At 45.9% G+C, this 20,885-nt stretch overlaps 1 protein-coding gene across 1 annotated transcript in view; it reads right to left on the reverse strand.

The window, feature by feature from the left end:
* The window catches only part of SLC24A3 (solute carrier family 24 member 3), a gene marked incomplete at its 5' end in the record, with an annotated part of 473,546 nt that overhangs the window by 393,019 nt on the left and 59,642 nt on the right, over positions 1 to 20,885 (reverse strand). Inside the window, one exon of the mRNA XM_081097217.1 lies at positions 6,436 to 6,564. Within this exon, the coding sequence (XP_080953343.1) occupies positions 6,436 to 6,564 (129 nt within the window). The remainder of the gene's footprint in view (positions 1 to 6,435; positions 6,565 to 20,885) is intronic.

Below are 20,885 nucleotides of genomic sequence, written 5' to 3' on the forward strand. Positions count from 1 at the left end.
GGGGTGGAAATGTCATCCTTGCCTCAACCTCCCTCCAGGCTACATGAGGCACCAGTCCTGGGACCTCAAACAGGGACCAGCAGAAAACTATAAAGGGCAACAGAGTAAATATTTTAGGCTTTGCAGGCCCTGTGGTCTGTGTTGCAACTACTCAGCTCTGCCTTCATAGAGGAATAATTCCTAAACTTCTTTCCACATTTATGACTATGAATTCTCAACTTGCTGTGGTCTCAGTCTAACTTTCTGTCAATAATATGGTCATTCCTGACCTGCAGATATTTTTATCCCAAGGGCCACATATGTTCCAGTGAGTTAATGACTATGAAACTGCTTTGAAAAGTCTCAAGTGCTTTGCAAACAGGCAGGCCCACCAACGCATCTAAGAGCAGAGGAGAGCAGAGCTTACGATCCTTTACCTGCATTTCAGGAAGATTCCAGGCACTGTTCACTGGGTTAGGCTACCTAAGCTGCTTTAAAAGAACAGGGTTTTAAAGAATGCTTCAATTAAAAAAAAAAAAAAAAAGTCCTAAAGGGATGTTGAAGCTGGAAGAAATTAAATAGTGTCTGGGCCTTTCCTCTGAATCTTAAGGCTTTAAAACTCTTCTCAGTGTAAAGTACAAAGTCCTGCACTCCCTATTTCATCCTGCTTGTCTATATAGTGGCCTCTGAAGCCAGGAAACGGCATTGTCAGACGCCGCCTAGTTAATCCCTGGGTATGTGACCTTCGCACAGCTGTCAGAATGTTGCATGGGTGCTGAACTACATAACCTGTCCATCCTTAAGACACTTTTCATAATCCCTCAGTGTGCCTCAGAGTAGGCAAGTCCCTGTAAATGATCGCCATTGGTCTACCCTCCATTGTATTTCAGATCACAAAGATAATTAGCTATCATTTATTAAATACAGACTATAATTGAGGTTCCAGCTCTCTCACAAAGCTAACTTCGCTTCATGAGTACCACAACTCTGTGAAGTAGGCATCTTCAATCTGCACTTCAGAGACGGTGGAAATGAGGTTCAAAGAATTTAGGAACCTTACCCGGCATCACACAGGCAGAAAGTGATGGAACTGAGATTTAGGATTTACTCTGGGCCTTTCCACCTTATTGCCAATGACTTCACCTAGACTCAAACATTCATTATTTTCCTGGACTTCTTGTATATACAAAGAAAAGATGAAATCTGCAAACAGGCCCACCTGGGACAATTTCTACCTCACTTGTGACCCTCCCCAAGTGCAAAGAAAAAATGAATTGTGTCACTTTGACCAAGTGAAAATCATTAAGGTTAAGCCAAGAGCTAAGCCAGTCTCAGAAGATGTAAATTTGGGTTATAATTTTTCTATAGAGGGAGTAGATTGCTTTTGTAATAAGTATAAAGGAAAATGGAAATATTTGTGTGTGTTTTTTAAAGGAACAAGTTTGGGAGGAAATAATGTAGCTGTGGTACCAAACCTGCCTTCTCTTCTTCCAGGGCATTCTGCTAATGGAAATGTCCCAGCCTCCCTTGCAATTAGAAGTTGTCATGTGACTGAGTCCTAACCAATAGAATGTGAGCAGGAGTGGGAGCCCAGTCCATAAAATCCAGCTACTCGAAATCCTCCAAGCTCTTTCCTCTTAACGCAGAGAAGCACAGCAACCTTGGAAACCAGGTGTAAGGATGAGAAAAACCTCAAAATGGAAGGCTCCTGAGTCCATGGACCACTTCTTGCAACATAGCCACCTTACCAATCAGAACTTTACCTAAGAAAAAAGTAAACTTCTTACTAGTATGTGTTAAACTCCAAAATCTGAAGGACTTATCTGTTACAGCAGCTACTATTACCTTGTCTAACTAACTCAGTAAAAAATTAGATAGAAATTGAAGAGCAGATCACAGTGAGTTTCTAACTCATTCCACCTAATGTCAGCAGCTATTATTTGAATCATTATGAAAATCACAAGTGCAGAGGGAAGTTAGTAAAAGTGATATGAGCTAGTATAATAAAGCAGAGATTTTTACAACTTTTTTTTTACAAACCTTAGTTATTTCTGAGTTCAAACCTAGGAATAAAACACTGGGGTGATGGATATGTGTCAATCCTCCCACTGTGGATATGTTTGGTTAAATAAAACATATTATTAAAATTAATTTCACCTGCTTTTTTTATTTTTTAAATAAAGCTACTCGAACATTTAAAATTATATTTGTAGTTTGCATTATGTTTCCACAGGACAGTACTACGCTAGATCAGTCAAAGCTCACCTTTTTCTATCTAATTATAAATATACATTGAATTTCTACGTGTGGTAGGGGGGGACCCTACTCTGCTTCTGACAAGCCCCGTGACCATGGGAGATCGCTTATCCCCACTGGATCCCTCTTTTTTCATGTAAAAGATGAAAGATTTGGACCATCATGCTTTATATGTATGCTGATGTGAAGGTTTACATTCAAAAACAGTAGGATCCCAACACTTACTTTGCTCATGACTTGCACCCTAGACCAGTCTGCCCTGCTTGCCAACCTGTGCCTGGCCTCCGGTTCTTGTTCATGGGCCACATTCATCTTTTTTACTTGCCCCATATCGCTGCTCTTGGAGGGATCTCTGGCTTCTCTCCTCTATGCACATTCAACAGATTATGTGGTTTATGGCCATTCCAGTATACACCTGATCCGGTGAACATTCCTGCCACGGACCCTTCGGGTCAGTGCCCTGGCAGCATCTGCTTGGTCCTGCTGCTCAGACCCAGCGTGTCTTTCCATCTTCAAAGACCTTAGATCCAACTAAGCCAGGCATGTACAGGAAGCCGAGCTCTTTATCAGGAGACTCCAGTAATCTCAGAGCGAAGCCCATGCCAAAGGCTATCATTTTAAACAGCTTCTTTCCTTCCAAAGTTTATTTGAAAGAGGCACTCTAAGGAAAAGCTCATTTCCTTAAAATATCAAATAACTAAAAACCAAAAGATGATAGATTTTTCTGGAGACAGACGGCAAAGTGCATAAATAAAATTCTGCAAAGTGTACAAATAAATAGTACAAAATATTCATTTTTTGCTACACTTACCCACCACTCTCAGTACTACATTTAGCTAACTTAATTTTCCGTGACTCAAATTTATCCAGTCAAATTTCTCATAATAGGTCATCTGAGTAAACAGTTTCAAGTGTTATTTACCAAAAAACAATGTTTCCAGGCTTCAAATGGAACTGGCAATGAGGCTAAGAAAACAGCCCTAAAATTTCACAGAGGGCAAGAAAAATTGCAGAAAGATTGGAGCCCAAGGTCAGCCTTTTTCATGCAGTTCTGGAGGCAAAAATTACAAATTTCCACCAAAACCATGCCGTTAGCAGCAAGGGAAGAATGCCATTTAAAATAAAAATCCAAACTGTACAAAGCAACATGTCTTTAAAGTGGCAGCTATCACGTGGAGAGTGTGCCATCTCAGTGCTGCCACACCAACTACAGACAGCACTGCCACCTTATCTATTTTAAATCCTCACCCGAGGATATACTTTGTAATTGATTTTAGAAAGGCAGGAAGTGAGAGAGAGAAATATCGATCAGTTGCCTCCCGTACGTGTTCCAACTGGCGACTGAACCCACAACCTAGGTATCTGACCTGACCTGGAATTGAGCCTGCAATCGTTTTGGTGTACGGGAAGATTCTCCAACCAACTGAGCCACCGGGACAAGGTGGCACTGACACTTTATAGAGGGAAGCCTGCATCTTGCATCCTGGCCGTTCCCTGGCCGGGTGCTGGGACTCCCGTGTTCAGAAAGAAGAAGAGGGAGAGAGAAGGAAAGAAGGAGATGGAAATGAGGAGGCGAAGGTGGAGGTGGAGAGGGAAAGGGAAGGAGGGCGAGGAGTAGAGGGAATAAAAGGAGGACTGTGGTATGACATGGAAACACAAAGAGGTTATTAAGGCAAGTGGAGTGGGGGCATCTTGGGGTGGAAGTTTTTGTGATTCTGTTCTGGAAATTTCTTGCATAACTAAATTTGTGCAATGGAAGGAATCGGAGAGATAAACTAGTTGCAGGTCTATTCCATAGGTGAGGAAATTGACATCTAGGGAGCAAATCAGCCCCATCCCCCAGAGAATCCACTTTACCTACTCTAATGGCATCTAAAGCCAGGGGTTCTAAGAATAGTCTGAGAAGCCCTGTGACATCCCAAGTAGCACTAGGTGCACTTTATGACAAGAGCCTAATTAACTCCTGTGACCTGGCACCATTACTCACCTGGTCACGGCAAATGCTGGCACCCCAAGTGCTCAGGTCCTGAGTAAATAGCCACCCTTCACGCACACAGGGCACCCTGATGCATCACCATCATGACTGCTCAGCTGACATCATCACAAAGAGGAAGAAGGTCATCCAAAATCCACCTGACTCACTTCCTAGTCCCTACATTTAAGACATTTGAGAGCAGACACCACCACATTCAACCAGCAGAAGTAATATTCATTGCATACAGGGCCGCTCTGGCCTCTCCAGGGAAACTGGGCAGCATGCTGAGAATGGGCCTGCCACTGGCTCATTCCAACTCCTCTCACCCTATCGTCAGTTAGAGGTAAAGAGGAGGAATACTATTAAATTTTGATTCTAAATCAAGATCTCATGAGTGCTCTGATTCTCAACTTTTTTCATAAAATACCCATTCCGTGAACACCGAGAAGGAGTCTTGCGACAGTATTCTGGAAAGAAGACCAAGACAATTGGTGGTGATGTGAGTCTGCGGCAATGTTTTGCTCACATCCTTATAGAAACAGGGAATTCCTCAGAGGCACCTTGAGTGAGATCTTCCAACCTGTCTGTGTTAGAAGGTGGTGCCTGAGCCTCTCTGCACACCTAGCTGACTGCCCAGACCTGGGCCACCCGAGGAAGTGACCTGTTGACTGAACAGACGTGCAGTATCTGCCCATTCCCATGAGGAGGGGCTGGAGAATGTAACTTCATGACCTGCCTGCAATGGAGGGAGGGGTGCCCCAAGCCGACAGTGGGAACTCCTGAGTGAGCTCCTCCTAGGGCGCTACCATACGCAGAGCACTAAGCTGGTAATACTTTATTACTTCCTTGCCAATTCTCACAGCAAATGTGAAAGGATAGAATAATTACTTCAGTTTCACAGAGAAGCAAACAGAGGCTTAGAGAACCTGACTATTTTGCCCAAAGCCCACAGCTTCCAAGGTGCTAAGCCAGTATTCCAACCCAGGTGAGTGTGATCCCAAGACCCAGATTGGAGATGGGGCTCTGAGATTTACACATCCACACTACATCCTTGAGCTAGAAAGACGGGAGACAAATGGACCTTCTAGACCAGTTTATCCGATAGGCGATGGAAACGCTCTACGATCGGTGCTGTTCAAATGGTAGCCATGAGCCCCAAACAGCTCTTGAATATTTGATGTGTGGCTAGTGCAACTGAGAATCTGGATTTTTTTATTGTATTTAATTTGAATTCATTTTAATTAAGTCACCATTGAATGCCCATGTTAAACAGTGCAGTGAGAGACATTTTACATAAAAAAAAAAAAAAATTCAAAAGCAGAATGGCCACAGCCATCTGGGTTGGTCCAAGCAGCTTAGTGAAGGAGAGAGGCTCCAGGCAGGCCCTGGATATGTTAGGAATTGAACAAGACCCTTCCTGGTTCCAGCATGATCGCCTTCCCTACAAAATCTGGTTCAGAGTCCAAGGGCCCCAGAAATCAAGTCCAGTCCCCATAGTCCACAGATGAGGACCTCAAGAATGTGCCTGCTGGGTCCTTGTTCTTCGTGGACCAGCTCTACACAACATGGTGAGTTTTCATTTACTCCTCCCCTTGCCCTCATAAAGCCTTTCCTCTCCTCCCTTTCCCTGTCCTCCCAGCCCCCACTCCTGCCGACACCAGCAGGTGTTGGACTCATGCTCTTCATAAAAACTTGGACATCTTCCTTTCTACCTGTAAACTGAGTCATTTCCTCTCTTGCAGTGGCTTTTAATGTGCTATATTCTTCTATATCTGTCACCATGAGACAGGCATTTCTTGATACAGTGAGCAATGACACTCACAGAGAGACCACGTCACCTCCATAAGCCACAGCTGCAACACCCGCGAACAGAAGCAAGCCCTCCATCACACTGGCCCAGGCACAGTGAACCCAACACCCCAGAGCTGGTCACCCTATCACGTTTGACTCCATTCTCTCCCATAACAAAGGCGATGACGGGGCTCCCTATCACTGTATTTCCCATGACTTTGACTTACCTTTTCTTCAGATGCCCTAAGGAAAGCGGTACAAACACACCTGCATAGTCCCCTGGGGTCTCACCTTTGAGTTTCTTAGACATTTGCCCTAAATGTCCTTAAAGTCTCTCTGGGTTAGAATTCAAAGAAAAAGCATGGCATCCAACTCTTCCTTAGCCAAAAGCAGAGAAAACAGCAGCCACTGCCCAGAGTGCAGCTGTCAGTTACCTGGTTCAGTGCAGTTCTTGCTGCTCCGAAGGTCTGTGTCTTCTGAAGTCACAGTGTCATTCACCTGCATTAACTTCCTCCCCAGCGTCCACTGTCGGTCTTCCCCTATGAGATCCATGAAGTCAAGGTCTGGGGAGAAAAAGATAATAACCACACATCACTAATTAGCCTTTACTAATCTGGGTGCTCAGTGTCTTAATCAGCCATCTGGTGCTCAGCCCCACCTGTACCCCCTTAGGCCTTACTGTTGTACTTCCTCTGGCTACTGGATCCTACTGGGCCCCAAGGGTAGCCCTCAGCCAGTAACTGGTAGGAAGTAGTATATTAATACCTCACTGCTCCAGTGGGATGACTTTGAGATGTATATTCTAACCTGAATTCCATAGTTTTCTTCACTGGAATCCCACTCTAGTTGTTTATATTACAGTGTAACTCTCATGATAAAGCCACTTTACTGACTCTGCCCTTCCCTGTTTTAATTCCTTGCTCCCAAAATAATACTGAGAAATGTTTAACAACCAATTCTTGGGGTGAGGGATGGGGAATCTTCATTTGTGGGCCAATTTTTGTGGTGTAAATAGTCCCATTATGGCCTATTTCAAGCTACCAACATGGCCTCGCTGAACATGAATTTAGGAAGAGATGGGCACAGTTAGGTCCACTAAGTCAGTATAACTGGCTCCAGCCCACCAGCATCTACTCTCCTACCAGCATTTCCTTGAACTACCTCCCAAAAAAGACTACCTGTAATTAAGCACTTGATCAGGACCTGCTTCTGAAGGGTTATCCAAGCTAAAACACCATTTTGACATCCAAGAGCCTAGGCCTTGAATACCACATAGCAATAGTTCCATAAGCAAGAGATGAAGGCAGGAATGAGGAAAAGCAGACCATTGAATATGTGAAGGGGATACGCACTGAACAGTGCTGAGATGACCCGGGGGATGGAAGTGCCAGGAAACAGAACAGAGACTGAAAAGCACATGAGAGGGAGAATGCAGTGTGTTCTCTGTTAAAGACATGTTGAGTCTGAATTGCATGTGGAGCTTTGCAAGGGAGGCATGCTGTCTATGTGAACATGGGTGCAAATGCCTCTGGGGACAGAGAGCATCAGGAGAGTCATAAGCAAACAGCGCACAGTATGAGACATGTATGAATGGGGTCTCCCAGAGGAGGAGGGGAGGGAACTAAAGAGAAGGGACTGGAACAAGAAATTATGGGGAACTCAAGATTCTTTCAGAGAGCAAGTATAGGAAAAGAAGCCATCCAAGGATCATGAATGGAAGAAAAGGAGCAAGGAAAATGGTGCCACAGAAGATGAGCAGACAGAGAATTCCAAAATAAAGAGTGGAAAATAGCCTTGACAACTATGTACAAATCAAGGAGGACAGAGGCAAAGACACCACAAAGCTGGACATCAGGGGTCACTGGAAGATGGAAACAGCAAGCCAAGGTGACTCCTTCCAGTGGCTTGGCACTAAGTAAAGATATGACATGACACAATGGCAACCTCTTGAGTTCCAGAGTTGCGGTGGTCAGAAAATGGATTTAAATATAAGACAAGGGCCTAATGTGCAATGGCCTTCACAAAAGGCTGGAGGGTACACCCCATCCAGCCACATCACTGTGGTGTTCTGAAACTGTCCATGAAAAGCTAAAGGTCATCATACACATTTCTCTATTTCCATGGTGGTTCAGTTTCCTAAATAATATCACCTTCATTATTGAATTTTTATTTCATGACATCAGGTGGGAACGAAAGGGGGAACTCAAACAATGTCTACTTTGTCCACTGTTGTTCCTCCAACAACGTATTTTACTTAATGGCTGCTGGCTCAGAGTTGCTCAGTAAGCACATATCAAAATAATTATTCCCATTTTGTGGATGGATAAAGTGAGGCTCACAGAAGTTTCTGAAAAATCACAATGCTTGTGGACATCTCACCTAAACCAGCAAGCCTCAAAAATGTCAGCCTCTCATGCATTGAGGTTTTCCACAGTCAACGGGAAACTGCTCCCAGAAGTAAAATTATTAAGATATCTAATTAAACCTTATGCATGTTGGCCAGCCCTGAAGTATGTTCTTAAAAAAAAAAAAAAAAGTAGACAGTGGAACTTAACTAACATCACTACAATAAATGATAACTGAAGACTCAGAAATATAAAACCTACATGGTAGTCATATCAGTTTCGCCAAAAATGTGAGGATAATACCAAAGATAATTCAAGGATAAAGCAGGCATTTGTGTAGTCTGGTTAACCTGAACGGTTAACTTTTATGATTAAGACTGTTGACAAGCACAGAAAAATTTTTCAAAATTTCACGAAGAAACAATGTCAGTGACCTTAAAATCCAACAAGCAGCCCTAAAATGTGAATTTAATACCATAATATCATAAATAATCTCAAAGTGTGGAGAAAGACATCCCGTTTGTCTCAGGCCAGTTTCCGCAGAAGCAGCCCTTGAGGCAAAGATTCAAGTCAAGGTGGTTTATAGGGTGCGGGGGAGGGGTGGTCTAGGAATAGGGAAATGAGGCAGAGAAAGGGAGCCAGCCAACAGAGGGTGCATGTCACGTGCATTGCCAAAATGAATCAACTAGAGTTTGAACCCTCTGAAAGCTCTGGGTGCCAATGTAGACATGTATCTCAGACACCCAGGGGGTGAGGAGCTTACGTATTTATCTACCTACTCCTGGTCTGCTGTTGGCTGCAGGCGGTTCCCAGGGACACTAATTCCCTGGCACTTGCAACCTGCCACATGTCCAAGGGAGGTTCTGGTGCCCGGAAAAAGGCCCTGGACAATGAGATACAGGTGCTAACAGTTGAACAGCGCCAGTGTGCACTGAAGAGGTGAGAACAAAGTGATGTGGGCAGGGCACCAAAGGCATCTGCCAGCCTGCAGGAGATTCAGAGGCAGAGCTGTGCTAGGGACCAACAGACTAGACTGGCCATTCTGCTGTGCTCGTAATCTGGGTCAAAGGAAAGTGCTTTGTGACACAGCAATGCAAAGATTCGCAAAGAAGCAAGGGTGTCCCTTCCAATGACTTCCAAAGTTCCTTCCTAGGCCAAGTTTCCATGGTTCTGTAATTGTGAGAGAAAAGCTGATACCAATTAAGAGATGTATAAATAAAGCCAGCTATTGTAGCAGAAAATTAGAGAATTTTTATTTTTTTTACAGAATGATTCAATATCTTCAGGAATTAGAGACTATTAAAGCAGTACCTCTGGATTCCAAAACCTACAAACTTTTATCTCCACAAAAATATATTTTACCATTGACCACTAATGCAGAGATCGGAGTCTGAGAAAATGAGAATGATGAAACTAAGCACTGCATTCGCTTCCCACTGAGCCAAGTGGGACAATAGTATATCCCATTTCATTTGTTCTCGCAAAATTCCTGGTGAGGTAGGAAGAGGCAGTTCTGGGGTCAACTTGCCTTTTTTAGAGTAAATAAGTCAAGCGGAGCCAATCCATGGTCACATCAACTACCATTTAATAGTTATCATGGCTTCCACTTACTGAGTGTCTATTTATGTGGAAAGAATTTTCCTTTCTTCACCATGTTTCATCTTACAACAGTATTATTGTGAGCTACTAGCTCCAAACTGAAGCACAGAGAGGTTAGAAAAACTCGACCAAGGTCACACAGGGAGCACGAAGGGGCAGAATGGGATTTGAACCCAGGTCTGGTAGGTCCTGAAAAGGACGGAATTCAGTGGGTTGTGTCATTCAGCCACAGTAAGACAGAGCAATGCAGACTGCGCCTTACATAGGTTAGGGTGAGGACAGTCTTACTGGACTTATTTTCAAGAAGCTGTTTCCTCAGAAACTATTAAGAACACAGTCAAGCATGACACTGCCCCATGAAAGCATCTCAATGAACGAAGGAAATGGTTCGGAAACACCACTGGACACATAATGCTCCTCTGAGTGTGGATTTCCTAGAGACTCAGCTAGTCCCATTGGTCATGACATGAGGGTTATATTCTTGGATTTAGGGAAGTGGGGCAGAGGGTGGGCAGTGAGGAAGGCAGAAAAGATGTGGAGAGGTGGCCACACTTGGTTTTTCCACTGCTCTCCCCTCATCATCTCCGGCTTCCTCGGACTTTCTCTGCTATGGCAGAGACTGCTCCACAAAGCTACACTTGAGCAATGTCAACAAAAACACTTGGCCCCTGTCCACTGCATTCTTGGCTCCTCATCTGCCAGGCCCTGGAAGTGCATGTTGGCCTAATTAGCCCGGGGCGGGGTGGGGGGGGGCGCATAAAGAGGGAGGCAGCAGGCTCACATGTTCCATGCCCCACACTGGTGAGCAGAGGCAGCCTGTAGGACTGCAGTCTCTGAGGGGGCAGGGTGGGGCAGGAGTACGCCGTGGAGCTAGCACAGGGTGCCTGCTAGAAGGGGAAGAAGTTCTCAACCCGAGACTTGAGCCACATGCTAAGGAAGGAAAGAAAGTGGAGGCTGGGAGCCAAGTTTCCATTACAGAGCTGTGTGCTCACCCTCTCTTGCTCTCTCTCTCTCTCTCTCTCTCTCTCTCTCTCCCCCTCCTCCCTCATTCTCTGCCCCATCCCCTCACCCCCTAATTCTCCTTGTAACTGGGGCTTGGAAAACCCAAGGATTTCTGACACCAAGAATGGATTTCCTTGAGTGCCCACGGTCCCAGCCTTCACCCTAAGACTATCTCCTCTGTGCACCCTTGTCCCACAGGCGTCCATCCTTCCCAAATACCAGCCCCAGAACCAGTGGACAAGTGGGGCTGCCTACTCTCTGAGGAGGAATTAACTCCTTCACACACGTGGACAGGCAGCCGATGGGCGGATCTGCTGCAGTGTCATCCTAATTACCTTGCATGCCCCTCACCTCTGTGTCAAGCAGCCTGCCTGCACCGTCCGTCCACTCCCTGCTCTCACAGAGTGTTTGGGCCATCTGACTGCCACTGCTGATGGGGTTAAGTGGCTGAGCTGGGACTCAAGCCCAGATCTGACACTAAAGCCCAGGTATGCATGTCCCACCTTGTTCCAGATCTCTGGGAGCCCAGGAAAGTGGCACCGTGGGGTCAGCAAGCTCACTGTGAGAGGTCCTATTAACTGTCCCCCTCCCTGAGAACTGGAATTCTGCATTTCTTCTTGAAACCTGGGGTGGCGGGCACCACCCCTCTAAAACACTCAGAGGACCAGGGCAACAGGCCCCATTTGCAGATGAGGAAACTAAGTCTCGGAATGCCTAATGCACCACAGTTAACACCACAAAAGCCGTAGCCAGTGAAAGCAGTAAGTAACTGGCTCTGAGGCAGGCTCAGCCACCGAGGCTATAAATACCCCGCCCTGTGGTTTACACAGCTGTCTCCACTCGCGCACCCTGGGCTTCACCCTGGGGTCGGCGGTCCGTTTTGCATAAGCCTGAAGCCAGCAGATTGCCTTCTTGCAACCCAGTGAGCAGGGACGAATCTGCCTCCCCCACACCATTCTGTCATCAGCCCCCTTCCTGACCCCACCCCTAGAGTCTCAGGAAGGGGCGCCTGGTGGTTCTCCCTCTGGGTGGGTGAAGGGGGGGGGGGCCACGGGAGGCGCTGGCTTTCTGCATGTGCATTACACACGGATTTTCCAGTTCAAACAGGCGTGTCCCTCTGCATTGCTCTTGGTCCTTGACAAGGAGCACAAACTGTAGAGGCTGTGAGCTCTCCACACCCACAGGGACTGGAGGAAGCTAAAGGTTAGATGGGCTGTGCATGGGTCCCTCCGCTGACTCAGAGCTCCAGGAAGACAGACAAGGGAAGATCCAGGGAGCTCGGAGCTGCAGAGGCCACAGACCCCATTTAATGTCCCCACCTCTCTAGCTGTTCACACACCCTGCCCAGTGGGGGCGACTCTAAGACCCCAGTGGACTGAACCAAAGTGTCCCTGTCATGCTCTCCAACTCAGCGATGGCACCACAGGCAGCAGCTTCATGCCAGATTTAAACATTATCCCCGTAACAAAGCACACATCTCAGCGTCAAGAGGAAAAGCCTGTTGAAAGTTGAGGTTTTTCCGTCCCTCAGATGGGCCTCTCTTTTACTCAGAGGGGAGGGGGACAAGAACCCCAGCCCCCTGCCCCACTGAAGCCGGCAGAGCCTCTGCTGCCCTGTCCCCTCCTCTGTGTTGCTTCCCAGCAGCAGCAGGGGTAAGTCTTGGGGGCCAGTTAGAAATGCAGATCTAGGGGCTGGTGGAGCCCGAATCTGCATGGGGCACAATGGAGTCTCCAGACCCTGGGGCAGTCCTGCTAGAAGGACTTGCAAAGGGAGACTCCAGGGCCCAGAGAGATGAGCCCGGCCTGCCGCTGCTGGGGGTGTGGGGTGGTTTGTGGGGGGAATAGGGGCCTCTGTAGAAAAGGGAGGGAGGGATCGTGAGGCAGCCGGGGATCCAGGCTCGCTGTGTGACCTGTAATGTTCATGTGTCCCGCGCATCCGGAAAGACTGGCCCCATTACCAGTACCCATGCAAACCCATCTGTGGAGGGGAAATGAAAGGCCCAACCCCCTCCTTTCCCTCAAATCCCTGCTGCTGCTGCCTTTCCCTTGATCCTGACACCGACCCCTGCACAGCCCCCAGAGTCTGGGCAAGCCCCTACAAGACCATCCTTGGGAACAAGGGACTGCCCAAAGCACCCAACCTATAAGCGTGAGCCAAGAGTCCCATCTGGCACCAAGTGCAGATTTTGCCATGGTTGTTGGGCAAAACAAGACAGGTCTGGTTGTGACTCAGAGGCAAAGGTGAGGGAGTCCACCCAGCCCTTGGCTGCTTCCAGAGGGAAGCCCTTCCTCCAGGCAGCCTTCCCAGGCCCCCCAGAAGCCTCCACTCCGAGAGAAGGAGCACATATCACAGACAGAATAACAGACCGCCTCTCATTATGATATCCTCCCCACCCCCTACCAGGTCATAAGCTCCAGGAGGGCCCAGCCTGCTTTTCTCTTCACTTTTGCTTCCCTGGCCTAAAACGTAGTGGATGCTATACAGCTAAGGTGTCATAGTGTTTCACTCGAGCCGTGACCTGGGTATGACTGGGAAGTAATCACAGGATCCGCAAGAGAAGAGCTCTCCAGGGAAGATCCCCAGGTGATTCAACCTTGACGAAGGGGTTAAGTTTAAATGATAGGCCCATGAATTTTAGTGGCAAACCTGAACCAGAATCCAGATTTTCTGGGTTCCTGGACCAAACTGTTTGCATTACAGCTTACTACTCAGGGGGTGGTCCCTGGACCAACCACATCGGCATCACCTGGGAGCTTGTTGGAAATGCACCTCAGACCTACTGCGTGGGACTGCATTTTGATAGGTGCTCAAGTGCCCACCAAGTCTGAGCATCTCTGCTACCCCACACAAACGACCTCGTCCTCATGTGTCCACAGACATGTGCGCCTTCAAAGTTCCCAGCACAGTGCTCAGCTTGTCCTCTCCGCCTCTGAAGTCCGAAATGCAAGGATCCTTCAATGTCTCCGGGACCAGAAAGATCCCTCTCTGAGCTCCACACAGCCCTGCAGTAACTTGGAGCTCCACCTTCTCCTGGAGGTCTCTCCTCATTGGCCTCATCAGAAAGAAAGCAAGAGGACCCCTCTCCTCTCCTCTAGATCTCTCTCCATCAATCAATCAATGTCCACCCCCTCTCTCACACACACTCACTCACACACACACACACACACACTATTCAACATGGGATTTCTTCTCAACTTTAATGTACATGCCTATCACCCAGGGACCTTATTAAAATGTAGACTCTGAGAAGTAGGTCTCTGAGATTCAGTATTTGTAACAAGTTCCCAGTGGATGCCAGTGCTGCTGGTCCAAACAACACTCTAAGGGTCTTCATTACACATTTTTCAATGAAGATGCACATGAATGAAAGGGTCTGAGTCACCATATGCCAATGTGCATCCCAACTGGGCTGTGTTTCAGAAAGGAAACTGCCGGAGTCCCAGGCAGTGCACTCTGCAGGAGCTCCACGCAAATCCAGAGCAGCCTCAATGGACTAGATGCCTCTGGAAGTAAAGAGGATGGTGATCTGACCCGTTGTGGGTACCTTCTGGCAGGAAAAAGAGAATGAAGGTCAGAGAGGCTAAACGCTTCAGACCTACAGTTAACCCCCATCATAAGTGGGTCTCACTGATACCCAGCACTCAGGAGCAAATACTGAAGTCATGTGCCCACTGCACCTGAAGATGGGGAGGAAATAAGTCACGTTTCTCAGGCAGCGGGGGCATCGTATCAACCCACACCCTACCTGCTCTTATTATCCCACCTGCACATTCAAAGACAGGAAGCCAATTCAGCACTGAAATCTGTGTTGGTGGCTGTGCAATGGGCCTCACAACAAAAACGTTTTTCAAGGGGTGGTAGGGTGGACAGAGGGGGAAGTAGGGAGAAAAACAGGAACAGATGGCACTATGTGCAATGGGTATGATGTGGATGCCTGGCTCCAAAACTGAAATCACCTTTCAGACAGTGGTGGCTCTTTCAACGCTACTTGTTATGCTCTGTGAGGCTTTTTCTTCAGCCATCTGGCCCAATATCCAACCTGTCAAGAAACTTTGGGAAATTAATTGGAGACACAGGAACTCCTAAAATGCTCCCCAAGATAATTTCCCACATTTTAAAAAGCAGGAAACCCCCAGTACCTCAGTGGTCCATTTAGATCTGTGCCATGGAAAAGCACTTTCCGCAGTGATGGAGGTGCCCAACATGGTCTCTGCCCAATATGGTAGCCACCAGCCTTGTGTGGCTACTTTAAATGTGGCTAGTCCAGAAAAGAAATCTAATTTCTGTTGTCATGTTAATTAATGTAAATTGAAATAGCCACATGTGGCTGTGACTAGACTAAGAATAGGCCTAATCACATAAGTAGAATATCCCTGTTCCAAGGTCAAGAACCCAGGCAGAAACCAAATTCTGTCAAAACATGGCAGGGTCAAGGGAAACAGAGGAAAAGGCAATGGCCTTGAGAGAGAGGTGATCACACATTTTAATGAGACACGGAAGAAGGCGGGCTTGTCTGATTTTTGTTCTCTTTTGGCTTCCTTCTTGGGGAAGAAGGAAGACTGTCAGTAGTTCTGGTAGAAGAAATTAGGAAGAACCATCAATACTAAAAACCAGCCCCAAGCCCTCTTAAAGAGGAAAAGTGACCTTGCTCTGTTGGCATAGAATTTACTCTTTGCTCTTTTTATTTTTAAAATGTGTTTTTTATTGATTTTTAGAGAGAGAGAAAGGGAGGGGGATAGAGAGATAGAAACATCGATGAGAGAGGAGCATCTTTGATCAGCTGCCTCCTGCACAGTCCCTACTGGAGATCGAGCCCACAACCAGAGCATGTGCCCTGACCTGGAATTGAACCAACGACCTCTCGGTTCCTATGTCAACATTCAACCACTGAGCTACACCAGCCAGGCCCCCAAAGTAGAATTTAAAGAAAAACAACTCAAGTTGCTCAAAAAATCTGTGAGATCCACATGGGAAGGCAGCTGAGCATATGGTCATGGGTGGTCACCATCTTGGCATTTGGTGACAGTATTCTAGTGCCAGATCTGTCACTGGCTTTGGGCTGTTGAAGTTTAATCACTTTATCTCAGATGCTGTATGTGCAAGTTAAATGCACGATCGATCTCTAAAGTCCCTTGAACTTATATTTTAAGTCTTTTAAAAAAAATGTACAGTAGAGTCATCTAAGCAAAGGCTGGCATGGTCCTGTGGGTGGGTGAGCTAAAGGCCATGTTAGAGAGCAGGGGGAAAAAATATTAGAACCTTCATATCTGTATCACATGCCAATCTAAAAATAAGTACATATTCATTTAATATTTACAACATGGGTTGACAGTACCACCCACCCTGAGTCCAGCATATCCCATAATTAATGTAACAGAAAGGCACTTTCATTCACGGCAGGTAAGAGGCCTGAAGGAAGAGTGCAGGATGAACAGGAGCCCTTCCGAGTTCACTTGCTTTCAGAGGTTGCAACATAGTGCACTTTATATGGGCTCAGTTAAGCAGATTTGCAGGTATTATTTTGAAACAATGAAATCTTTACACTATTTTTAAATGAGATGGGGACATAATCATAAAATCTTTTTATACTATATAGATGTCCACTGATTATATTTTGGCTAGAGTATTTTTTAAATTGTTGAACTTAAAGAGGAATTATGCATTTCTCTTTTATAAAAAGACAACAGCTATAAATATGCTAACCTTTTCTGAGAAGACGTGGCCACCAGCTAAGTATGCACCTAACAGATATATTCAGAGAACACATGCATGTGTTCACACACACACACATACACACACACACCCTCTAAAGTAATATTTTATCAACCAGGTAAAAAAGTGCAACTTTCCTACAGAAAATTGTTCTATGAAGAAAGCATTTTGAAAAAACATATTTTAAAAAGTGTGTTGTTCCCTTCCCTGAATGATAAAAACCAGCAGCATATAAAACATTCATATTTTCCACCTTAAAACTTGGAAGCAGAATTATCTAATCTGAATAAAAACATTTCAAATAGAGTTTCCCTAACTTTGACCTATTTATTAAAAATATGTAAACATAACACCTTTCAAAAGTTGCAAGATTAATCAAATGAAACCAGGAACAATGGGAAGGTGTTAGCAAAAGTCTTTGCATAACTGGTAGATAAAATGGAAAAATTAACATCTTGATTTAACACAGCCTCTGATGTTTTTCTTTCATTGGATCTATGTAACTTGGTGAATTCTCTATTTCTGAGAGAACAGCCCTTCAACTTTAATATTAAACTGAACTTTAAATTAAGTTAAAATAAACAGACAATAGCTATATCTCAAAATATGGAACTAATATTTTTAAAAAAATGATTTAAGTATATTCAACCACATTTTCCTCAATAAAATGGTACTCAAAGAACACAACAATATTAATAATTATAATACTTTAGTAAAACTAAAATGCCCTGTTCTGTTCTATTAACAAATATAATGTTTAAATGGTTTGTTTTATGTTTATTTTCTTCCTCCTAAATTTATATTTTTTAAATTAATTTGAGAGAGAGGAAGAGGAGAAAAAGAGAGAGAGAGAGCAGAGAGAGACATCGATTTTGTTGTTCCATTTATTTATGCATTCATTGGTTGCTTCTTGTATGTGCCCTGACCAGGGATCAAACCCACAATAACCTTGGCGTATCAGGATGATACTATAACCAATGGAGCTACTCAGCCAGGTTATGTTTCTTGGTATTTAAAAATCAGGGGTGAATTCAAGTTTGGTGGGGATTGAAGCTTATGTAATGTTGGGGTCCCTCTTTTAAACAGAAAAGTATAGTACAAATACAAAATTAGATACAAGCAATATTTTTATATTCACATGAAGTACATGTGAATACAAAATATATTATATTACTTAGTATATATAATTGCTAAATAAATTTACATTCATAACAGCAGTGTAGAGATTACTGCTTCAGATGGCACATTCTATTCCAGCTACACACATACCTTTCTCATTTCCTCCATTACACTGAAGCTACCTAACAGCAATTTTCTCTTAGTGGCCTCCAGTACTTGCATAGAGGAGGAATTCATTAAATCTCCATTGGAAAATTAATTTTTTTTATCTACACTGGAATTTGGTGCCCACACTCCTTCCTCCCAGCATCTCTTCTCCTTTCATTTGAATCAACCTCAGATTTTCATTTGGGAAATGACCCCTCTCCATACCCAATCTACCTCTTCAGGGTGAGGTGCATTCACTCACTAGAAGCCAGGCCAAACAAAGCCCCACATCCTACAGATGACTGGTTCTGAGATGTGCTCATAACTGAGCCAAGCCAAGCAAAGCAGAGATCCCAGGAGACTCACCCCCCCTCTCTCAGTGGGCTTAAAAGTACGAGGAGAGCCTGGAGGCTTAGAGTCCAAGAATGCAGTAACACACCAAGGTGAGCAGAGCCAAACCAAGAGGCAAAGAGAGCTCAGGTCCTAAGGACCTCACATTTCAGCCCCTGAGTACCTGAAGCCGGACTAATCATGGCCTTTCCATTACACATCTCAGTGTATTCCCTTTTTAGCCTGAGCCAGATGGGGTTGGCTTTTATCTAACAGAAACTGACAGAGTCCTCGCTGATACATGCTTCCACTTTTATCCCACCCCATGTAAAATGTGGCAGCCCGGTAAAGCTCTTCCCCAAACCAACCTGCCTTCATCCTCACTGCGTCCATCAGGCACACTGCTGACCAGAGAGCTCTTCATTTTCTCCGCAAAAATGTCCCCCACCCCACCATGAAAATACAGGCTCCCAAATGCCTTCTATCAATCAAAGTAATAAATAAGCTGCAAGAGGACTGGGAACACTGTGTCGGAATTAAGATGGCGATGGGGCACAAGGAGCTGCAGTACAGTCTGCAAGGGGTGATGGTTGTTCCCTGATGGTGGAGAGAGACAATCTATGCTCAGGTTCTCCAAATACCCTGCCATCCTGGGTCATATGACAGCCGCCAGAGGCTGGCCCGATCACACAAACAAAAACCTCAATGCCATTGTGAAGCTTTTCACAATGGCAGTCTGCAATGTTGGGAACTATCCTGGTTTGGGTTTCCCAAACGCATAGTCTGAGAAAAAGACTTGCATGCAAGTAGTTTATCCTGAAAGGGATGCCTGGAAGAAGGAGTGAGGAAGACTGGGAAGCAAGACAAGGAAAGAGAAAGAGGAACAATGAGGGTGCATTACGGAGGCTGCTGCTGGCAACTGGGACACGGTTCCCATGGAAGCACAGGGATGCAAAATAGTCCACCTGAAAGATAAGGGCAGTGGCTCCCTTCCCCACTAGCTGAGATCTGCCCCAGGAGCAGGAGCTTCCCCAAATTCCAGGCTGCATTTTTCAATGGGCCAAGCCAGCTCCCATCTACTGGGGAAGACCCTGGGCCAGGAAGTAGAAGGACACGTAGCCCATGCTTGAGGTGGCACCATCAGGGCAACAGAGTCTGCACTCACATTGAACCGCCCAATGTGGCTGGAGCTGGAGCCCACAGAGGGCTGAGGGGCCATCTCAAGGGCCACCAAACGATGTCAGCCACTGAAGGTAATCTTGGCCTCACCTGGGAAACAAGGTCTCCTGAAGCAAGTAGGAAGATACCATGGGCATGTAGAGTCTCTAGCCATGTTTTCCTTTTCTCCCCTCTTCTCTCACCACTGAACTTCACACCAGAACTAAAGTATCCTCTGGATGCTTCACAATGAGAAGAACAGGGATGAGGACTGCAGTGCGGTGTCCATTTACACACAAAGCCACTTCATTCTCACTTGTTCCTACTCTGTGGCCCACTGCTCCTACCTTTCCAAGTTGGAAACCGAAGCTAGCCACAGGAGAGTCACCAGGTTGAGTGGGAAGAAAGATAGGATCCATGTCCTCTCAGGTTTCAGTCCTGAGTCACAGATGCATCAACAGGAAAGGGAAGACGAGGAACAAGTACAGGAAGGGCCATCGGGGATAGGCTGACGCACGAAGGACCTTTCAGGCGGCTGCCTGGGTCATGGCAGCTTCGTTTCTCACCTTTCATCCAGAGAGAACACCTCCCTGCTCCAAGCCCCAGTGAAGCCCTCCAGGTGCATTTCTACAGATTTGGGATTTGCCTAAGGAATCGGGCTTTCTTTTCTAGAGTAATGGCATGAATAGACTGCCAGTAACTCCCCGCTTGAAAAGACTTGCTGAAAACCATAATCAATATTCAGTGTTTAGGACCTGCTGTGTGCCTCTAGCAGAGGGCTCCTCTATGCAGTTTGCTCCCTCACATGCCTGTCTGCTCCCTTCCCTTCAGGCCTCACTCTCTCTCCCCAAAGCCACGAGGCCATTCATGCCAAATACTGAGAGAGACCCTGTCCCTCACAGTCTCTGCCAGCCTAGGTCATCAGTCCTTTGACAGGAACCAGAAAGAAGAAAGAAAAGTGAAAGGCCACTTCCATTGTTTCTAAAGAGGTAAGAAACAAGGAAGAGAAGTTCATGTACACACACACACACACACACACACACACAGGCCAAGAAGGGGTAGTGGAATAAGGGGTTCTGGGAACAAGGAGCCTGCCCCTCTCTTCCAAAATCACGAACACGGGAGAAAGACGAGCAGACAGTGAAAGGGTAGATGGGTCACAGACACCGAGGGTGGGGTGAGTAAATGTCCCTCATGGTAGATAGCAGGGATACTGTGGTCCTTTTCACAAGATCCCTTCGTCCCTTGCCCACTGTGTGACAGCAGGACATTGTGCAAAAAGTGTTGGGCCCGCATAATTTCAACATGGCAAGAAGGAGTGGTTCAGAAGGGACAGGTGGCCCCATTCAGATCAGTGAGATGTGAGCGGAGGTTTGCTCCCACTTTCTGGGAGGGAAGGCCTCTCACTCTCCAGAGAAAGCTGCTGATGTCAGATCTCTCTCTCCTTGCTGTGTGAAGAGGGGATGCCTGGA

This window comes from Myotis nattereri (assembly GCF_964212035.1).
Source record: "Myotis nattereri genome assembly, chromosome: 8".
Taxonomy (NCBI): Eukaryota; Metazoa; Chordata; class Mammalia; order Chiroptera; family Vespertilionidae; genus Myotis; species Myotis nattereri.